Genomic DNA, 20,357 nt, shown 5'->3' on the forward strand with positions numbered 1-20,357 from the left:
AGCCTGCAGCAGTGTAGAGACACACAAAATAGCTTTAAAAGCATTTGTTCATCACAAATAACTGTGTCAAAGTGAAAGAAGCAGTTCCAGGAAGCATGAGCGCAAAAACAATAGCTGCCATTACCACAGTAATACAGGTGTTATTCTCGCACTCAGACCTACTCAAAATCATTTGGCAACAAATATGTTCGGAATGTTTTATTCATTGTAGATAATTTCCGTGACAGAGAGAATAGCAGAGAAATGTTGTAAAAAGAGAGAAAGTAGAAAGAAAGAAATTGTTGTTTCCCACTGTCAAACCTTGCACATACAATATCCCAGTAAGCAATTAGTCAGCAGGAGGCCTTGTTCAGTGTTGGAGCCTGCAGCAGAAGCTTGCACAGACAACACAGACGGAAAAATGGCTTCCAACACTTCTGTCATTGTTTTCAGGCTGCTCAATGTTTAGTGTGAAGCAGCTTTGTCATGGATGTTGCTTATAACTTTCATTCAAACAAGTTTAGTTTTTGCTCATCAAATATAATTTTCAACATGATGATATGCCTTAAGCCTTGCCGCATGTGTTTACGTTCATTCACTGTTATTTACTTGTACATCAACAAAGAATATTTCTGACTTTGAGCCCCCACAGTGGTTATATTACAAAACAGATTAAGAGACAGAAGCACACACAGCTGGATGGCTAGAAAAGTTTTAAAAATGCTACACTATAATCACATAATAGCCTATGGTATGTGGAGAAATGATATTACATACAACAATACTGAATGTAAACATCTGCATTGTCCTGTAGGTACATTCATTATGTTTTTGACTTGGGAAATGGGCCATCGCTAATGAAAGGAAACTCTGACAAGCCACTTAATGACAACCAGTGGCACAATGTGGTGATCTCCCGTGACAACAACAATGTGCACATCCTAAAGATTGATTCACACACTGTCACCCAACACGCCAATGGAGCCCGCAACCTGGATTTAAAAGGTAACTTACCTGAACATTCATAAGTATTTTATGAAAGGACACAATGAATACTTGCTAACACAGAGCATTCAGTGTTCATGTTCGTTCTGTAAGATTTTACATTGTGAACCAATCATACTCCAACTCTAAAATTTGCATTAATATTATTAATAATAATAATAATAAAACAATACTATAATAATAATAATAATAATAATAATAATAATAATAAAACAATAATATACTGTATATCACTACTTTTTTATTTTTTGAAGGGGATGATTACAATATTTTATGATGAAATATTACATTTCTTTAGGATAAATCTTAATATTCAATTGTTTTTTTTGTTCTAATATTACTCTAACAAGAATGCAGACTGTCACGTAACTGTAAGGTTCAAGCAACTGTCTTTAAATTCCACGTTTAGCTTGCACCAACAACTACAGTTGAGAAATGGGCAACAATTGATAGCTCTGAAAATGGTGGACCAGGTGTTAGGAGTCTGAAGCCAGAAAACAGAAGTTGATGTTGACATTGTCAGACATGTTTAAATTAAATTATATGTTTATTATTGAGGCCACTGGGCTACATTATATTAAGTATTAATAAAATGTTTGTCCTTCATATACATGAGGGGGGGGAGAATATTAGAAACACCTCTGAATATAATGCAGTCAGGTCCCCCACCAACCATGACCTCAATGCTAAAACACATACTTGATTGAACACCTTGATGACAGTCAACACAAACTGAACATTATATGCATCTTAAAAGTAAACTTTGTAGCAAAACAGTTGTTTTGGATTGCAGATACATACCAAGATACTAAATAATACAGTGTATACTGTATGCTCATGTTTGCACTCTACCCTTTACCATGTGCATTGTCTGTGGAGCCAGCCTATATTTCAGAACATACACCAACACATACTTGGTTGTGGCAAATTAAGTGGTTTTCTCTTGACCAACTCCTGTATCTAACAGGGGAGTTGTACATCGGTGGTGTTGGAAAGAGCATGTACAGCAGCCTGCCCAGGTTAATAGCATCCCGGGAAGGATACCAGGGCTGCCTGGCATCCGTGGACTTGAACGGAAGACTCCCTGACCTGCTGGCTGATGCCCTTCACAAGGTGGGAGATGTGGAGCACGGCTGTGGAGGTGAGGCCAGGAACACACTGGGAAGTATGAATCATTCCTGTAATTTGATTTCCTTGTATTGGAGCAGAGTGAAATTGAAGGAAATCCAAGTGACTGCTCACTGAAAACTATTTACACTAAATTTGTTATGGTATTAAACAGCTTTGTTGAATGCTCCATTACAATTGGCCAGTGAACACATTCTGTGGTTTTATCATTTCTGATTATACATGCTAATATGTAATACTATCACTCTGTAGTCAAGTCCAGCTGTTTTTGTTGAGTTCTAATCAAACAAGAAAGCAGTCAGTAAAGTACAGAGTTATGCCAAGACTTAATCATATCATATAATCTCCCCATGCAGCCATTGCTTTTATAGGAAACATTAGACAGGTTATTATGACAGAGTAGTTATATAAGTATACCCAAAGTTTGGCTTGAAGGTGAAACTTAGGTAAAGGTCACAGAGTCTCCAAAATCAATATATGTCTTCCTCTTTGGAGCATGACTGAGCAAAGTCAGCTTTACGCCAGTATGAGTTATTGGTAAGGAGATTGATGATAAGCGATGGTTGTTGCCCGATAGTGGGCTTAGGTCTCCAAGATGTACTAACTAAATTATAAATCCTTCTCTTGAGGCTTGAGTGAAGTTAGTGAGTTTGGTTTTAAGGGAACACAGTGTCAGATCAGCAGGCAAACTGTTCCATTCTTTAGGTGCATAAATATTGAATGCCATCTCACCGGTCTTTTAATCACTTTGTGATTGTGCACAGATTTTTTCTTTTTTAGATGAAGTGGTCACAGTGAAATAAACAGACAGACAGAGAGAGTCAATCACATTACCTCTGATATTTTGTGGAGGTAATTGGTAACCAGTAAACAGCTGCATGATGCAATAGTTGGTTAAACAGCTTAATCTTAATTCCCTTGTTTTAAATTACTATGGTTGTCTTACTGAACCTCTTTACATTGGAAGCATGTATACATGTACAAGTAATACAGTCACTTCACATTACTGTTTCTGTCAAAAGATGACTTATTGTGCAGTAATGTCTGGCCCACCATTACATATTAATTCCCTTTGCATAGTCATAAAGATGCATACATAAAGTGGGAGAGAAGGCACCTGGTAAATCTGCTGTCAACACCCTGTAGGTCCCAGCACCACCTGCACAGAGGACTCCTGCCACCACCAGGGAGTGTGTCTGCAGCTGTGGGAGGGCTTCTCCTGTGACTGCACCATGACCACCTACGGGGGGCCATTCTGCAGTGACCGTAAGTGCAAGTGTATTACGCCTGAATGGGTTGAATGGTGGGGAAAGTCTCCTTTAGTTTAAATCTTTCTCTAGTCTCTTCGGGGTATATTATGATAATGATCAGAAACCACAGTTGAGTGATTGGTTGACGAGTGAAAATATCCGTAAAATATGAATACCTTAAAGAACATTCAGTCAGACTTATGTTGGTTTAAAGGCTGAAACAATGAGCGACAACAGATGTCACTGTAGGTTACACCAAACGGTGAGCTGCTCACAGTGGGTGTCTGGGCGGCTCGATGTTCACTGGTTCGCCAGTCTTTCATTGGTATTTGGGAAAACACTGTATCCCCAAAATTTTAACTGTTCAAGAAATAAGAGAAATTAATTTTTCACATTATCTAGCTCAGTGGTTCCCAGCTCATTTTGGCTTGTGGACCCCTGAAATTACGCAATGTCTACTTGTGGCCCCTCTTGACAAGTTTAATGCCTTTCTTGGATTATTTCCTTTGAAGGATTTAAAAGCCCTGAAAGGCAAAATAAATATAGTATAGAAATAGTAATTTTGTTTGTGAAATAGTATTTCACAAACAAAAGTGATAAATTCAGGGGGGGGAGTCAGGAAACATAATTTCATCTAACTGAAATATTTCTTTCTTTCTTATTCCTTTAATGATCATGTGGCTCCTCATTTGCATGGTGACATTTCAGATGAATCTGCCCTTGTAACTACAAAACCACAACAGTGACATAACTTTGACAACAGGAGGAGCACACGTGATGTTCTCTGGGATTGATTGCCCATTTTAAGCACATGTCTATGATGTGCAAGTACATTTTCTCACTGTATTGAAATGAAACCAATTGCTGTACAACTTGGTGATGTGCTGTATTTCTGACTTGAGTAATCGATTGCACGCTAATTGCAGATGACACGTTGATAACACTACATTTCAAAAAGCTCCAGTCTGATTGCTGATCCGCCTTCTATGTCCAAAATAATAGACCCGACTTTTACCAAAAGCTTTTCATACTTATAATAGCAGGAGATTAACATTAAGCTTATTGGTCCAGTGGTCATGGCAAGTTAAGCTTCATTTGCTGCAGTCATTTAGAATAACTGCAAGAATTGTGCCTTTGTGATAATCATTATTGAAATGTGCTGTTATGCAGATTTGTTTTAAGAGAGAAGTCCATTGAACTCTGTAGGGGGGCTATTTGAGGATAATTTGATAGCAAAAGTGTGTGTAAGAAAGTCATGTTTTCAGGAATAAGATATCTGGCATTTACTGTACAGTATATGCAATTTTATATATGAGGAGAATCTAAATATTTAAAATATTATAATATTATAATAATAATATAGTCTTTATCTATTACATCTCCTACTTTCCCAAGACTGTGCACCCGGACAAAATGTATATTTCGGTGTTGTTGGGGTCCTGCATTACCCTGTCAGGGTATAATTCGCAGTAATGACCCAGTTTCTCTACATTTTCCCACTTATCATACGGCTACTAAGAAATCTATAATTTTACACAAAATATTGATTTTAAAATTATTTTATTGATTTAAAATGTACAAATGCATTTCAAAAAGAACAATAAAACAGTATAATCGGGAGGGGGAGAGAAACAGCAACACCAAAACTTTGTATCGATGGAGATGGGACTATCAAATTACAATTTCAGAAATCAGAACAGGTGCTCTCCATCGTTGTTCCAATGGAGACGAGCCAAATAATTTAGTCTTTTTATTTCTTTTTTTTTTTACAAAACTCCTACAGTAGCCTATGTCTTGGATGATTAAATGCATTGATTTTCAATGTAGTACCTCTTAAAACTTTGTCCACTTTTAATCACTAATATTTGTAGACAGTGAGCTTTGTTTTAATACAGTTCATGTCTATCTGCATGCAGATAATAGCTCATGTCAGCTGTGTTTTGTCAAAGCAAAACAAGAATCAAGAAAACACGTTGATCTTTATTAAACTTGCTAATGACTCCCCTTGAGAGAGGTTACATGTTGGTATGCAGTTATTCAACCCCAATCCTATTTGATTTTTGATTTTTTTCTGTAATTGCAGCTAGTTTGATGCACATCACATCATCTAAGCCTGAATTTTAAACAGCCTAAGGCTAAACCTTCATAGCACTCCGTCTAACAAGGATTGCAAACATGAATGTATGTACAGTAATATTTTGTTGTCAAAGACAGAGGCAAAATCTAGCTGTTTGTAGAATGTTGAATACATATCTTGTCGGTTTTCAATGATGTATGATTCAGTCAGTTTTAAATACAAAATGTTTGGACAGGAGCTGCCAACATATATTTCAAATGCTCCATGTTTATGTCCCACATATGATCTGTGTTCACTTACCAACAGGCCCTGAGAGAGACACCTTTAAGATTACAGGGCTTTATTAAAGCACTTTAAAACAGAGTGATCTCCTCTCTTGCAATTGTAGGGGAAACTCTAGGATGTGTTCTTGCATTTACAAGACTGTTATTAAACAATTAACAGCAAAAAAATAACATTTTCAAGAAAAAAACTATTTCATTGTAGTATGTTTGGTTTTCATCCAGCAGCATTCAGGGAGGACTCTCAATCATCCAGGTGGTAAATGGCATTGCTGGCCGATATCAAAGGTCAAACCAATACATCCGTCCAACGCAGAGGAAATAACAAGCCTCATTCTTCGCATTGAGCCATCATCAAAGTCATTAAAACAAATAAATAATGTGACAATAATGTGAAAACACAAACAAATATGTAGGCAGGACAATGGTTTTGTAACCATCAGTATTAGTTGGTACAGCCTGTCTCATCCGTGCCACAATCTGCTGCTTTGTTTTTCTTGCCAACACTAAAGCCTAACAATCTCCTCATCCCACCTGTCTGTGTACCAGTCCAGAAGGTCAGCCAAATATTCTAAGAATTAAAAAAAGGAGAGTTGTGTACTTTACTGACTTACTATTGTTCAAAAATATAACCTCCTAAGAAACAGTGTAGAAGGTTATCAAGCAACTAAGATCCCTTAGTTTATTTGTGCTTCAGTACATTTATATTCATATACAGGAAGCAATTTACCAAGTATGTCACAAACATCTGTGCTAATTACCTCCAGGTCATCGTTTCGTCACCAAAGTCACCCAGATATACAATGATGTTCTGTGCTCAATTTCCAGAGCTTCTTTCTGTAAACATATGGGGAGTGTAATTATTGGTTAACCTCTGCAGCTACAGATGATTATTTTGGCATATGCATTACTTTCTTGTCTATGTGTGTGTGCATGTGCTTGCAAGCGTGTATATCTTAGTGTATTTGACTATTCCTGTCATAACGAAATGTACAACACAAAACGATTATTTCACTTAACTTCCATTTAGCCCATAAGAAAAAATGACAACTGTGACAAATGTATTGCAATACAGTGTTAAAAGGCACAATGGGAAACCACTGATTTTAACTTATTGTCACACAACTGTTCCTGCCCTTTTCGCCCCTCATCATCTATGTCCTCCCACCCTATCACAACCATGTGAGTCCACATTAGCGCGCCACACATTTTACAAACCTATGAAATTCCACGTGACACAGCTTTACTTAACCACACTTGCACCTATCAGCTATCTGCAGAGTGGAACCCATCGTGCCATCAATTTGTAAGTCAACATTTCCTTTGAATTGTTTAATACCCACGGAAGTAATGCAGACTGTAAATTGAGCCTGTAGCCTCCAGGCTTGCAGGTAAAGTACAGTTATACGGCACTAGACAGCAGCTGTCTTCCTTCTTTCTTTTGTCATATGGCAGTTAGCAAGCATTGTATCTAGCTTTCATTTTATTTGTGCCAGAAACTACAATGGTTTTCCATTTCCTCAAAGTAACTGGATGCATTTTGTATTATCAAAGGATTCTACACTGTAAAACATAGCAGAGGCTTTGGTAAACCTCTATGCAGACTATATGTACTTGTAATTGTAAGATAAAGCAAATTGTAGTCTAGATTTCTAGATCTCTCCTCTTGCCATTGGTACTATACATTACAAATATAAGAACATTTTGAAGATGATTGTTTTTGGGAATATTAATGGTTCTTTCTGTAGATCTATAACCAAAAAGTATAAGTATAAGACCTCAATCAAATCCCATTTTCCCTTTGACCTTCATTTCAGGTGGAGTCATTCATGATTATGAGTGTGTCCCAAAGGCGACAAGGATAATCCAGGATCAGGTTCTGACTTAATCTCGCGCCCCGGGACTGAGGCTCAAGAAAACGCATTGCTGTTCATAACATGGTGGCCTACCCGAAATAGACTTGTGAGACACTTCTGAGTTGGGCCATATGAAGTAAATGGTCTGGATCAAGCAGACATGTACAGTATGGCAACATAAAGATATATTTGTGTCCATTTAGATATACTGTAATCTCTCATTTACAGTTAGTTGTGTATACAGACTTTGTAATCACAGCATACTGTACAGTATGCTTCATTCCTTTGTAGTCTCAAATCTCTTAAATTACTTTGCAGACTTGCTGTAAACAGATGTAAGGGTATATAAGGAGTTATGATTAGAAATTGTTACCATTAAAGAGGCTATATTGTGTTTGAAAGAGCAAGTATGAGGAAGTGGAGGTGGACGCAGTAACCTCCCATAGCGGCATTGATTACACAGTCTCAACCACTCAAATGTCAAATTCAGTACAGCTCGCGCAAAATGATACATAAATTGAGCCTTTGAAAAACTGGCAGTCTGTAGAAATAATAATCTAAATTGGTTTGATCTTTCGTTGATTCTCTACATTTAACTTCAGTGGGTTCAAGTCCAAGTCATGACTGAGCTTGGCCTCCTGCTTGCTTAATGTCACATAATGATATTGCACCTACATGTATCCTTACACAACATCTTGCGCTTAACCGCTGCATTTAGAACTGAATTATTCTTCATTCAGCCACTTAATGCAGTCTAGGTAGAGAGAGTTATTGTTGGTGGCCCAGTTCACCTTATTAATGCCCGCTCTGAGGTGACAGTGTGCATCTGTAGCATCTTTCTGAACACCATAAGACGTCTGAGGGCAATTAAAATATGTTGTGATAAGCATTAGTTGGTTCTGCTATTAACCTTTCAAATAAAGACATTGTCGGATCACAGTCTCTGCCTCTTAAGTAAGCCACTACCAATTGAACCACAGAGTTGTCTCTTGATGTGAAACATTCATAGATAGAGGCTGTCAGATTGATTACAGTAGTGGACTCCATCAAAGTCAATTACCTTTCCTAACTTTGGCAAAACTGGATGGATGGGTGGGTGGGTGGATGGATGGATGGATGGATGGATGGATGGATGGATGGATGGATGGATGGATTTAAAATCAACATGCCTAATTAATTTATGCATATAGAAATCCTGTATGCTCAAGCAGCGTTATCCAGACATCTGATAAAGTTAGATGTTAGGATTTTTAGTTGCCATCACCTCAGCCACCTGGCTTTGTCAGCTTTGCTCAACATAGAGGCAGTGTATCCCAGAAAAAGATAATCTCTGCCAAATCTCTGCTCTGTGTGAGTCATATGGATACTCCTGGCCTGAAACTTCTGCCGCAGCTCCTCGCTGTTACATCACGGAAGTAGAAAAGCTTGAGCATTGTGAAATTGACTGGTAGAGCTTACAGGGTTATAAAAGTGAACCTGTGATTAACAGAAAGCACTGCTTTAATCATTGTAATTCTTTGTAACTCATTCAGACTTGTCTTCCCGTGAAATACACTACAGGTCAATGCATGACCACTCTGCCTTTTAACAGCTTTGTATCCTATTAGCCATGAGTGGAAAACTTTTGACATTTGCATAGATGTGAAAAGAAGTCAAACACTTGAGGCAATATAGCCCACTTATTTTGGCTTCTCTGTCCTTCCAGTTTCTCACATTAAAAACATGTCTTTGTCCTCTTATGTGTTGTGTTTTAAGGGGTTTTCTCTAAAGGGCAGTATTATGTCATTTAAGAATTACTATTCAGGTACCAAAAACACTAGTGTTACCAGTATTCACAGAAGAGCTACCGTATCAGCAATCAGACTGGATGTTCTTTTCAATCCATTCAGCAATGTTTGATAGAATGTTTGACAGACTCATAGTGACACTGACGCATTGACTCATACTGTTCATTATGTTGTGCTGTTAAGGAATGAATATAATTGCATGTGCAAAGAAAAACTGATGATGCTGTTTTACCAATGGTGCAGAATTTGTGTAGACTCTGAATGAGAGATTTGAGTCCCAATTATGTTTGATAAATAGAAATGGTAGGGCACACAAATAGTGGAAGAGATTACTGAAATAGCTTGCTTCCACAAATTTACTAAACTGTGTTTGGTATTTAACAAAGAATGTGCTAACTGTTCTAACACAAAACAGGCAGAGAGGACAACAAATTTGATCTCATGTTCCTTAAAATGGCAGAAGATGGCATTAAGGCAAGGCAGCTTTATTTGTATAGCACATTTCAGCAACAGGGCAATTCAAAGTGCTTTACATAAAACATTAAAGAGCAGTAATAAAGAAATAAAAAATGACTAGATAAAAAAAATCATTGCTGGATGAAATAAATACACAGTGTAACCTCAGACCAAGCAAAGCAATGCAACAAAACAGGTGTTGCATTTAGACTACGTCACCTGATGTCTATTCATTTCCCATACAGCTATGGCCTGGTTGACACCAGACCCTTCTCAGTTGTAACTGAGAGTGGGCAAGCTTCATCCAAAGCCCATTTCCAAAGGGCCATCACCAACGGATGCTGCTCAAATGCCTCTGGGCGCAATTGGATAGTCCTTCAACCAATCAGACCAACGATCCGGGTGACGTAGCAGCGACAGCAGCATTAACGGGTTGCTGCGCTTCGGTGGCTGTCATGTTGAATGTAAACAAAAAGCTGCTTCAAAGACCGCCTCAACGGTTGTGATTGGTGCCTCAATTTGGAAAAATTGGAAATGGGCTTGAATGGGCTCTTGGCCAGACTGACTTGGAGAGCAAATCTCAAATTTGCCGGAAGTTCGTCAGGGTTTTCCCAGGATAATACAGCTAGGCAACCAGGAAAATTAGTCTAAAAAAAGAGCTCTGCTCATCTAATTTATCTCCTTCCACCTTGTGATTTTCTGAAATGAGTTTTAGTTGCATTTTGCTGATGCAAAATGAGTAGTTTGTTGACGGGCCAGAATTAATGAATTAATGGTATTATGGGGTAATCACAGCCATACGTTTGAAGTGCTCATGTTTTCGTTCACCTTCGTATATGACTGTTCCTCTTGGTTAATACAATAAAAAATATATTACACGCTGCTTTAACACACTTAACTCTTGTGTTGTCTTCCCGTCATCCTTGAAAGTTTTTGACGCCTTTTTTTTTTGTTTTTGCTTTTTCCAACGTTTTAAATTGTTACATTTTTCTTCTACACATTTTCAGCGCTTATTTCTACGTCCCATTTTTTCTGATATAAAACAAAAATTGAAAACCAGTCAATGTGACCCGAAGTCAACACAAGGGTTAAGTATTACCATACTTTTACGTGCTACACTGTGGGTTTCAATGATATTGCATTTTCTTCCTCATTAACAAGTGGTAGCAAGGCATTAGAGTAAGATATTACATAACATGTTGTGTAGGAACACAGTGTGCACCAAGATGAACATTTTCTAGATAGCAGCAAAGGCAAGATTGTTGTATTTTTTTTTTACTTCCCTGAAATTATAGCTGTGCTGAGCGGTTTTGATGCTCTGCTAATCTGCTAAAAGCAGGTAATAGCTGCATGAAGCTGTGAACAGGGTTGCTGATTCACAATGTGTGATCCATAGTAACAGTAACCCTTTCACATTAACAGTCATTTGATTTAATTGTATATACAAAGAATTTTGCATGATGGAGCTTTAAGTATGACAGAATAATTATTTCTCCATAGACTTAAATAATAAATACAACCATACGAAGAACTATTGTATTCTATTTCCATGTAATATGGTGCAGACATTCATGGTCTTTGTGAACTATGGCTTGCGCAATACTTTGGTTAATCCATCTAATAGTTCTTCCTTACAATGAGATTTACTGTACAGCCTCACAGAGCTGCTAGTGTGGCTGTTGACTCTTAGTCTTGTTATTTTAAGGGTTAGGATTAAAGGTATATTTTTCACTGCAAATAGTGTAGGAACCCAGTGTTTTAATGCTCTCATTAGCCTCAAGAATTCACCTCATTGGCAATCAGTAATTTGTTCTCCACAAATCCTCAGCTCACTCTTTAAAGCCACTTGACATTACTCCCCTGACCTCTTACAACCTTTGGGTAAAGTGTCACGGATCAGGATAATTTAATGCCAGTTGATAGCTCATTAGAATGCAAACAGACATGGGCTTCGCTAAGCTATGGTTAACAGATTGGAAAATACAAGCCACACTGCCAGTTTCACTCAGATATGCGACAGGTTATTTCATGATTAGTTATGGTCTCTTATGACTCACCCTGCAAACACTGACTGCTGGAGACGGAGTTCAATCTTCTGCCAATGTCACACTGACTAACAGAGTTAGGAGACATATCCAAACCTTTATAAAACACACTTCCCTCACTCACAAGGAATTCAAACAACAGTTACATTGTCTGAGATTGGAAGTTACACGATACAATATAACATCACTCTGCAGCAATTTTTTAGTTCCACATCAGGCTTTAATTGGCTTTTGTCAGGTTCCTATTCTAGTATGTCAAGGCTAATACTTCTTAAATAGTGTTTATCTAAGATGTCTGTGTATGCCAGATACATTGTGAATTTAATTTATTGTAAGTATTGCTGAGCTTACAGCACATAGTAATTACATTGATTACATCTTCTGCAGATCCATTTCAATACTGTATGTAAGAGTTTCAACCTGTCAGCAGGACTCACACTTTTCTTCCTTTTACCAAATACATAAAAACAACTACTTCTTAGCTTTCTGCAAAGCAATATGATAAGCTGATTTGGTTAGAAGTCTTTCCATAGTTAGAGGTTACAGTTTAGTATCAGTCGTCACTACTAGCACATACATTATTTTAATTATTATAGGAATACGAATTGTTATAATGTGGGAAATAGAGGAAGATCTAACTTTGGTAGTTATTGTATAACGTAAGTGCATCAGTATCCTTGCACGGCTAAATCAAATACACTTGATTGTTCAGGTAAATCAATCCACCCACTGGTCTAATTTTGCCTCATATTAGGTTTATTCAATAATACTAAAATACTTCACCTGGGAGAATTCATCTCTGCCAAGCAGATGTTTTTTTTGCTGTGAAACCGTCACACATTGAGTGAGAGCACTCATTAAACTCATACTCATTTTGTGCCTGTCATATTCACACGTTGTATTAAATGCCTGCATTGTTAAAAGTAACCAACTCTATTCTATTGTCCTCAACAGCTCCTTCAAGCAGAAAAGACTCATTATGATCAACTGTGCCAATGAGAATACTGTATCTGGTAACGTGAAATTATCAAGTGAAAACGGTAATCATAATCAAATTACAATTTAAAACTATACAGACACTCACATACTTTTCTAGATATAAAATGTATTTGTAAAATTGTAAGTATGTGCTTAATAATAAGAAACAATGTTAAGTTTGCAGGAGTGCAAAACGTGTGCAATTTCCAATAAAAAAAAGCCCTTCTTTTAAAATAATTTTGTAATCTATAAAAATAATACATGCAAGCCACAGCAAGATGTACCTCTGATTGGAAAGATGACACTGTTATAGTAAGTCTTGGTTCGCCTATATAGTTTTGCAGAGTATTTACTGTTTCTGCATTGTTCATTAGTGTTTGCAGTATCTGTCTATCTATCTATCTATCTGTCTGTCTGTCTGTCTGTCTGTCTGTCTGTCTGTCTGTCTTTCTATCTCTCTGTGCATTCATCCACCCATACAGTATATCCATACATAATGATATGGCTGGTTGAAAAGCTCAAATAATACACAAGTACTGCAAAGGGAAAGTGAGAACAAAAATACAGACATAGATATATTCTCCTAGCTTTATCTCATTTTGTGTGTCAGAGGTAGACTGAAGGGAAACCTTCTATTGCAGCATCATAAGTAAACAATAAAACTGAAAGATTCCCTCAAAAGAGCTACCAGAAAGGCTGTATATCAGTCTGAAATAGCCTTGGTGTGATGACCGATTTAAACAGCCATAGGCAGTTTCAGACTACATAATACCAAAGATAAGAGCTGGTCAGAAGAACAGAGTGTCATATCCACAGAGGATCCATTTGCATCAGAGAGAAGAGTTTCATTTTATAATTACAGGCAATTTGTTAAAGAGGGTATTTAGAAATAATATTCATATAAACACCATTTATTGAAAGAATGCTTTTTCAAAATTGTTTTGTCACTAACCAAAGACGTAACAGCAATCATAATATGACTGCAGGTCAAAATAACCAAGAGCTAGATATAATTGTGGCATAAATGGTGTAAAAGTGGGTTCAGAGGCTCGCCAAGAGGCTCAGTGCTTCTGTACATTAGTGCTATGAGCGTGTAGAGATACAAGATAAAGTCTAAATTGTCTCACATTGGCAGTTAGTGCCTCTGTTTATTCTTACATTTCCCGGATGATAGTCCCCAAAGTGTCCCTAAGGCACTGTCCAGTTTTGGGGCTAACATTATGCAAGGCTTGATTACAAAGTGGACAGCTCCCACCCTGCTCTGACTGCCCCTCTGTGCCTCGCTCTGCATGGGAACATGGTGGGATTCACTTGACACCCAGACCACGCAGCAGCTGAGCCACAGATGAATGCTAGTCTATGCCGGTCCCGAGGGGGGGCAGGGGGCAGGGTTTCCTAGTCCCTACTGCAGGGGCTGTGTGAGAGGAGAAAGGTTACATTCAGTTTACATCATAAAGGCTAGATGCACACACAGAGGCCTTCAGAATCGGAGTCTGCATTACTCTGGCTTCATTTCTGTTTTTCTTTCACTCTAACACTCACAGACACAGTGACTCTCACTTACGTATACATCATTCACTCGCAATTCTTCTCACAAAGTCAGAGCTTTCACTCTGTTTGGTGTGTGTGATGAAATTATAACCCACTGTAATGAAGAATTTAGGAAGAGAGAGTGGATGCATTGCGGTGATGTCTGGGTTGAGGAGCCTCAACATCCCTTCATTTCAAACTCAACATAACATCAGCAACAACTGGTAGCATATATGTAAATCAATGTTTCAACTTTATTACCATAATCATTGTTTATATTGGATTGCATATGTCATATATTGGACTTTACCTCTAAAAATAATACTATGTCAGTTATTAAAACAGGTCTGTTATCAGGTTTTTAAAGCAACATTACAGAATTTACAGATCTTTAAAGCCAGATCATATCACCTTAGTTTACAGATGTATTGGAACTGCAAAATGATACGATAAAACATACGCTAAACTGCATCACTAACGAGGATTAAGATAAATCTAACAGAAATATGACCAACACATAAGATACATACAGGTTAACGGACATTCAGCCAATTATAGCTCATATTTTTAACTGATGTAGTCGTGATATAGTTACTTTTTAGTCCTTCTCCAAGTAAGGCACCTAAGTAATTTTTATAAAGAAAAATGTTGTTACAATTGCATACTATATTATGATGGTACATTTAGTACAATAAAGATTTGTTTTCCTGATGTGCCTGGTGCAAATGTTACCTTGAATTATTGCTGAACATACTGACTCACAGGTGAAAAACAGCCTCATATGCAGTCAATACAATTGGACTGGGCTTGGCATAGCAATACATATACTTATATATACTTCAACATAAGATAGATTTCTATACTTAGGGTCACAACTGTCATATTTTCTCTCCAGACACAGCAACTGGCTGCTACTGTCTTCAGCTGCTGAAGCTGCCTCTGTGGCCTGATAAAAACCCATGTACTAATCCTTCACTTTCCCCAGCCCACTTCTGTAACCTATTAAAACTCACGATCCATATGAAATTGGCATTTAGCAGATTAGTTTATGGAAAGAGGACATAACAAGGCACTCAAGACGGCTGCAGTGTTCTGCACAGCAGTAATAGTCGAAGCCATTGTAACTAACCCATGTAATTAGCAGACTTGTAGATAAATGAAGGGTTTTACATGTGTGTCTAACTTTGTGGTGACACTAGAAGCCTACCTTGACTACTTTAAGTACATGAGGTAATGTGATGCTGTAAACTGATTTAAAAAAATAAACAAATAATTATGTTTATGTTAATTTCAGCAAATCCAAGGCAAGTTTATTTATATAGCACTTTATTATAATTAAACTCAATGTGCTTTACAATGTGCTTGTGTAAAGACTCACCCACCCAAAGACATTATGAGGCAATTTGGCGTAATGTTACCACATATTTATTATTATGATTTATTACTATTATTATGATTTATTACTATTATTGCAACAAAAAGACCAAACAATATGCAGTTGATCTACCATCATGGGTCAATAGGAAGTGTGTTTTGTCTGTACTGTCTGCAACATGCTGTGCAATAGTATTCCCTCACCTAGGACTGCAACCACACTAACTGTATCTGCATGTACACAAGCTAGAGTTAGTTTACAAGAGAGCAATACTGTATGTGGGCTGGATCTATTTTTTCTTTGCATTTGATATATATGCTTTGCAAATGCACTGGTGGTCTGTGTGTTCCTTTATCTCTCTCGCACATACAAACAAACTCTTCATTCCCTCCCTTTTATTTCTCTCTGTCTACCCCTTCTCTTTGTCTCCTCTCTATTCCTGGCTCACTCGCTGGCCATTGTACAACAAAGCACCAGTCTCTGCATGATTAGTGAAATAAAAACTTTATGTTTTCTTCTTTGCACCCAATTCACCCTTGGGTAGTGATACAATGCTAATTTGCCTTAGTAGTTTATATGGACTATCCCAAAGTCATGTGGGTAAATACACAATATAGATAACCTTAATTTGGTATTACCTTCAGCCACATCCAATGTACAATAATATGTTAATTTATTTTGCATTTTCACCCATTGTGAAGTACTTATCTATTCAATAAATACACTTCATGCCCACATGACATGTATATACAGACTTATATCACAGCCCGACTTGATGACTTGATTGGAGAGAGTTTTCCATGGTTTAGGATCAGCACTCTACTTCCTAACCCTAAATAAACAGACAGTAATACAAACAGTAAATACACTGCAAAACAGGTTAAACGTGCAGTACATACCTTTGCCAAGGCTGTGTAATCCTCTAAACCTGTTATTAATACAAAATATGTTTGCTAATTTTTACTGTGCATCTGAATCCAGATCTGCAGCAAAAGTTGCTACCTGGTTGCAGTGGTATCGTGGGTGTTTGTCAGGGTATGGCTGGATGGTTGCTTACCAATCCTTAGCTCTAAAAATATATAAAAATAAATAAAATATATATTTTTAGGGTATTTCTAGATTGTTTCAGGTGGTTGCATGGTTGCTAGAGTGATTTTAGAGAGTACCGTTGGAGAGATTCATAGTTCACTATCCCTCTCTACTATCAGGTTTGGGATAACCCTTCATTTAGGCAAACCCTCCATGCAAATGGGTTGGGGTAAACAGAGTGTCAGTGTGGTGCCCGGAATAAGACAGAGACACAGAGAGCCTAGCAGGTTGTTTCAATAATGGTTTAACAAGCCGTTTACTTCCCCTCTGCACTTCTTCTTGGGTGAAGTTGTGATGTTAAGTGCAATAGAAATAAAATTAATTTTTTTAATTACTGAAGACACTGATTAACTTATCTGATGATTCTCAGTAGTACAATGTTCAGTTAGAAAAACGTTTTTTTTTTTATGAGTCATCACTGAATAGAATTTGTGATAACAGCTTGTGAATTCATTTTAAATCTTCCACTTCCCTCCGACCCTGCTCCCTTGCTCATTAAGTGGCTACTCACATGACATATGGTGTTAAGTAATATCAATTGCTGAGGGGAAGTAAAAATGGATATGAATGCAAATTAATATTGAATACTTCCTACTTCCTAACCCTCTACTTCCGGAGCTCTTGATTGGACCACACGTACTTCTCATTCATTTTGATCTCAACTATACACCTGTAAAGTTTCGTGAATGTTTCTTGCATGGTTGCGACGTTATTGTGGTAAAAGAAATCTGGCTGCAGTCATATAAACACCTGGCAAAGTACTCAAAACCACATCTGTGGTAGCTCCCCCTACAGTAGATGTTTCCAGGACCACATTTTCCATGATGACACACACACACACACACACACACACACACACACACACACACAAACACACACACACAGACTCACAAGGTAAAAACTATACCAGTGGCTGGCGGCTGGAGTTTATTATTTAGGGAATATTGAATGAGTGAAAGAATGAGCGAATAAGTAAATAGGCCAAGGTTTGACTGTTGGCCAGACCCATGGTGTTTAAATGTTTCTCCCTTGCTCTTCCTGTGGCCAAGTGCAGTAATGACAGAAATAATAACACAAGGCAACAATATTGACATAATCTTCAGGGCCCTATTTTAACGATCTGAAACGCAAGTATCAAACGCAAGTGTGGGTGGATCTCGGGCGCTGTTGCTATTATACCGGTGGGATAAATGACTCTTGCGCCCGACGCAAATCTAAAATGGGTTGGTCTGAAGTAGCTACATTACTCATAGGTGTGGTTTGGGCGTAATATGCAATAAACCAATCAGAGCGTTATCACACATTCCCTTTAAAAGCAGGCGCGCTTGTTCCATGGCGGATTGCTATTATAATGGCAGATTTGTTAGGCGCACGCTCTTAATACATCCATGGGCGCACGCCAGGAGCGGTTCACAGCCGAGGAGACCGACGTTTGCTATTGATTTTTCTTTTTGTCAAAATGTAAATAAAGAAATGTCACAAAAACATAATTTCCGATGTGTTGGCTCACTCTCACTGAATCACGAGGTTATGAATGCATGGTGATATTTTTGTAATGTAGTCATAACATTAGACCGAGATTACCTCACTACAGACGATGCAGCTCTTCTGTCTCTCCTCTCCCGTGCTGCTGCTGGGGCATTTGGGTTAAGTGGCATCGGCACATGCAGTTCAACATCACATCTCCTTAAGTGCTCTAATATTTCCTCATTTATGTCATCTATGGCGTTATATATGTGTCACATTCCTGAGCGAGTAATTGTATGTTTTGAGCACAGAGAACTATATTTTGCAAGCGCATTACATTGCATTTTGAACAGAAATGTACACTCGCAAAAAACAATTCAGTTTGAGTAAACAAAAACCTATTTCGTGCACAATAAATGTATTTGCATGTCTTTCTCTGCTCGCAGGTAGACGCTGCTGCGCTCCGGTCATGTCTCCCTCGCTCTCAACCTCTTCTCTCTACGCGCTCAACTCTAAACACGCTCGCTCAGATTTTCACAGCGTTACAAGTGTGCCACAAAACCAACCAATCGCAGAATCAAAAGGTCAATTCTGATTGGCTGTTCGTCTCCAATTAGATCGCAAGTAGCAGGAAACAAAAATCTAGAAAAAAAAATCTCTTTTTCAGTTTACACCTGTTGGTACAGCAAATACTGACTACAGTGGAGCTGTTCGACTAATGTTACTGGATTAAAACACATTTCGGTCAGTATTTTGTATTATTGACTTATATCACAGAAATGTCTTAATATTTGTGTGTACTATAATGCCGTTGTTTTCTTTGACTTATATCACCTTGTGTGTTTAACGTTAGTTTGACTCATCCTTCACAAGCAATCTAGCTAGCTCACACACTGCAGCCGACATGTCATCTAAACAGGCCTCGCAGCACTGTAACTAGCTAAGTTAGCTAGGTCTCGCAATGCGAGACTGAACAGCAGTAGACCTGTCACACTATAGCCACATGTAGCTAAGTAGTTTTTAATACTTTGGTTACATTACCGTATTTTATTAACCTGAATTATGTTGCTATATTAGCTTGCGAAGGAGCTATCCGTTGCTAACGCTAATTTATCTCAAAAAGCAGAAACGTTAGCTAACTACTGCCAAGATATGATTTCACTAGAGACCAGAGAGGTGTTGTAAGACTCGTCAAGTGTTGTCATGTGTTTACGCTGTCTTACAATGAAACCATATCTTGGCAGTAACATTAGTTAGCTACTGCTTTTTGACATAAATTAGCTAGCTAACGTTAGCGTTAGCATCGGATAGCTACTTTGCAAGCCAATAAAATATATAGCCTTGGCAAACAGAATTAAGGTTAATAAAACACGATAACTATGTAACCAGTATTACAAACTTCTTACAAGTGGCTGGATTGTGACATTTTAGGTGTGTTCGTTGGATGCATAGCTGGACTTTATCCATGCTGGGCTAATGTTAGATTGCTTGTGAAGGATGACGTTAGTCACACACAGAGATATGTAATTCAAACAACGGTATTGTGATTAACACAACTATTAAGGCATGTCTGTAATATACCGGTCGGTCAATAATATAAAATACTGTAGATCAGTGCTTTCCAACCCTTCTGGTCTGAGGTTCTCCCACAGCCCTGTCATATAAACTCACATATCCCGTCCTATCAATTCCCAATGTATTCACACTATTTATCATATTAAAGTGAATATTCTTACATTTTCATGCAATTGAACTGTAAACATTTAGGTTGGTTTGGTCAGAAATTCTACTAGCTAGCTAGGCCTTTTACTTGAAGTGTGGTTAATGTTTCAAAATTCATCCATTACTTTTAGCTAATCATTTCAACTGTTAGTTAAGTCAGTAGGCCACTTTTAGCTGTTTATTTCTACCATTGATTACTTCGCTATATGTTTAAACATGTGTTGAGCTGTTTTAGCTGATATATTGTTTTAAATCAATCATAATTCAATTATTTTAATTAGTTAAGCTGCTCCACAATCTTTCCAAGTACCCACTGGCTACAGCAGAGATAC

General features: G+C 37.7%; 1 protein-coding gene across 14 annotated transcripts in view; it reads left to right on the forward strand.

The window, feature by feature from the left end:
* The window catches only part of nrxn2a (neurexin 2a), a 120,073-nt gene that overhangs the window by 59,508 nt on the left and 40,208 nt on the right, over positions 1 to 20,357 (forward strand). For all 14 annotated transcript variants that reach the window (XM_036008838.1, XM_036008839.1, XM_031320041.2 and 11 more), the window contains 3 exons: positions 794 to 984; positions 1,952 to 2,125; positions 3,259 to 3,378. In XM_036008838.1, coding sequence (XP_035864731.1) covers positions 794 to 984; positions 1,952 to 2,125; positions 3,259 to 3,378 — 485 coding nt within the window. The remainder of the gene's footprint in view (positions 1 to 793; positions 985 to 1,951; positions 2,126 to 3,258; positions 3,379 to 20,357) is intronic.

The sequence above is a fragment of the Sander lucioperca genome, chromosome 13 (assembly GCF_008315115.2).
Source record: "Sander lucioperca isolate FBNREF2018 chromosome 13, SLUC_FBN_1.2, whole genome shotgun sequence".
Lineage (NCBI taxonomy): Eukaryota > Metazoa > Chordata > Actinopteri > Perciformes > Percidae > Sander > Sander lucioperca.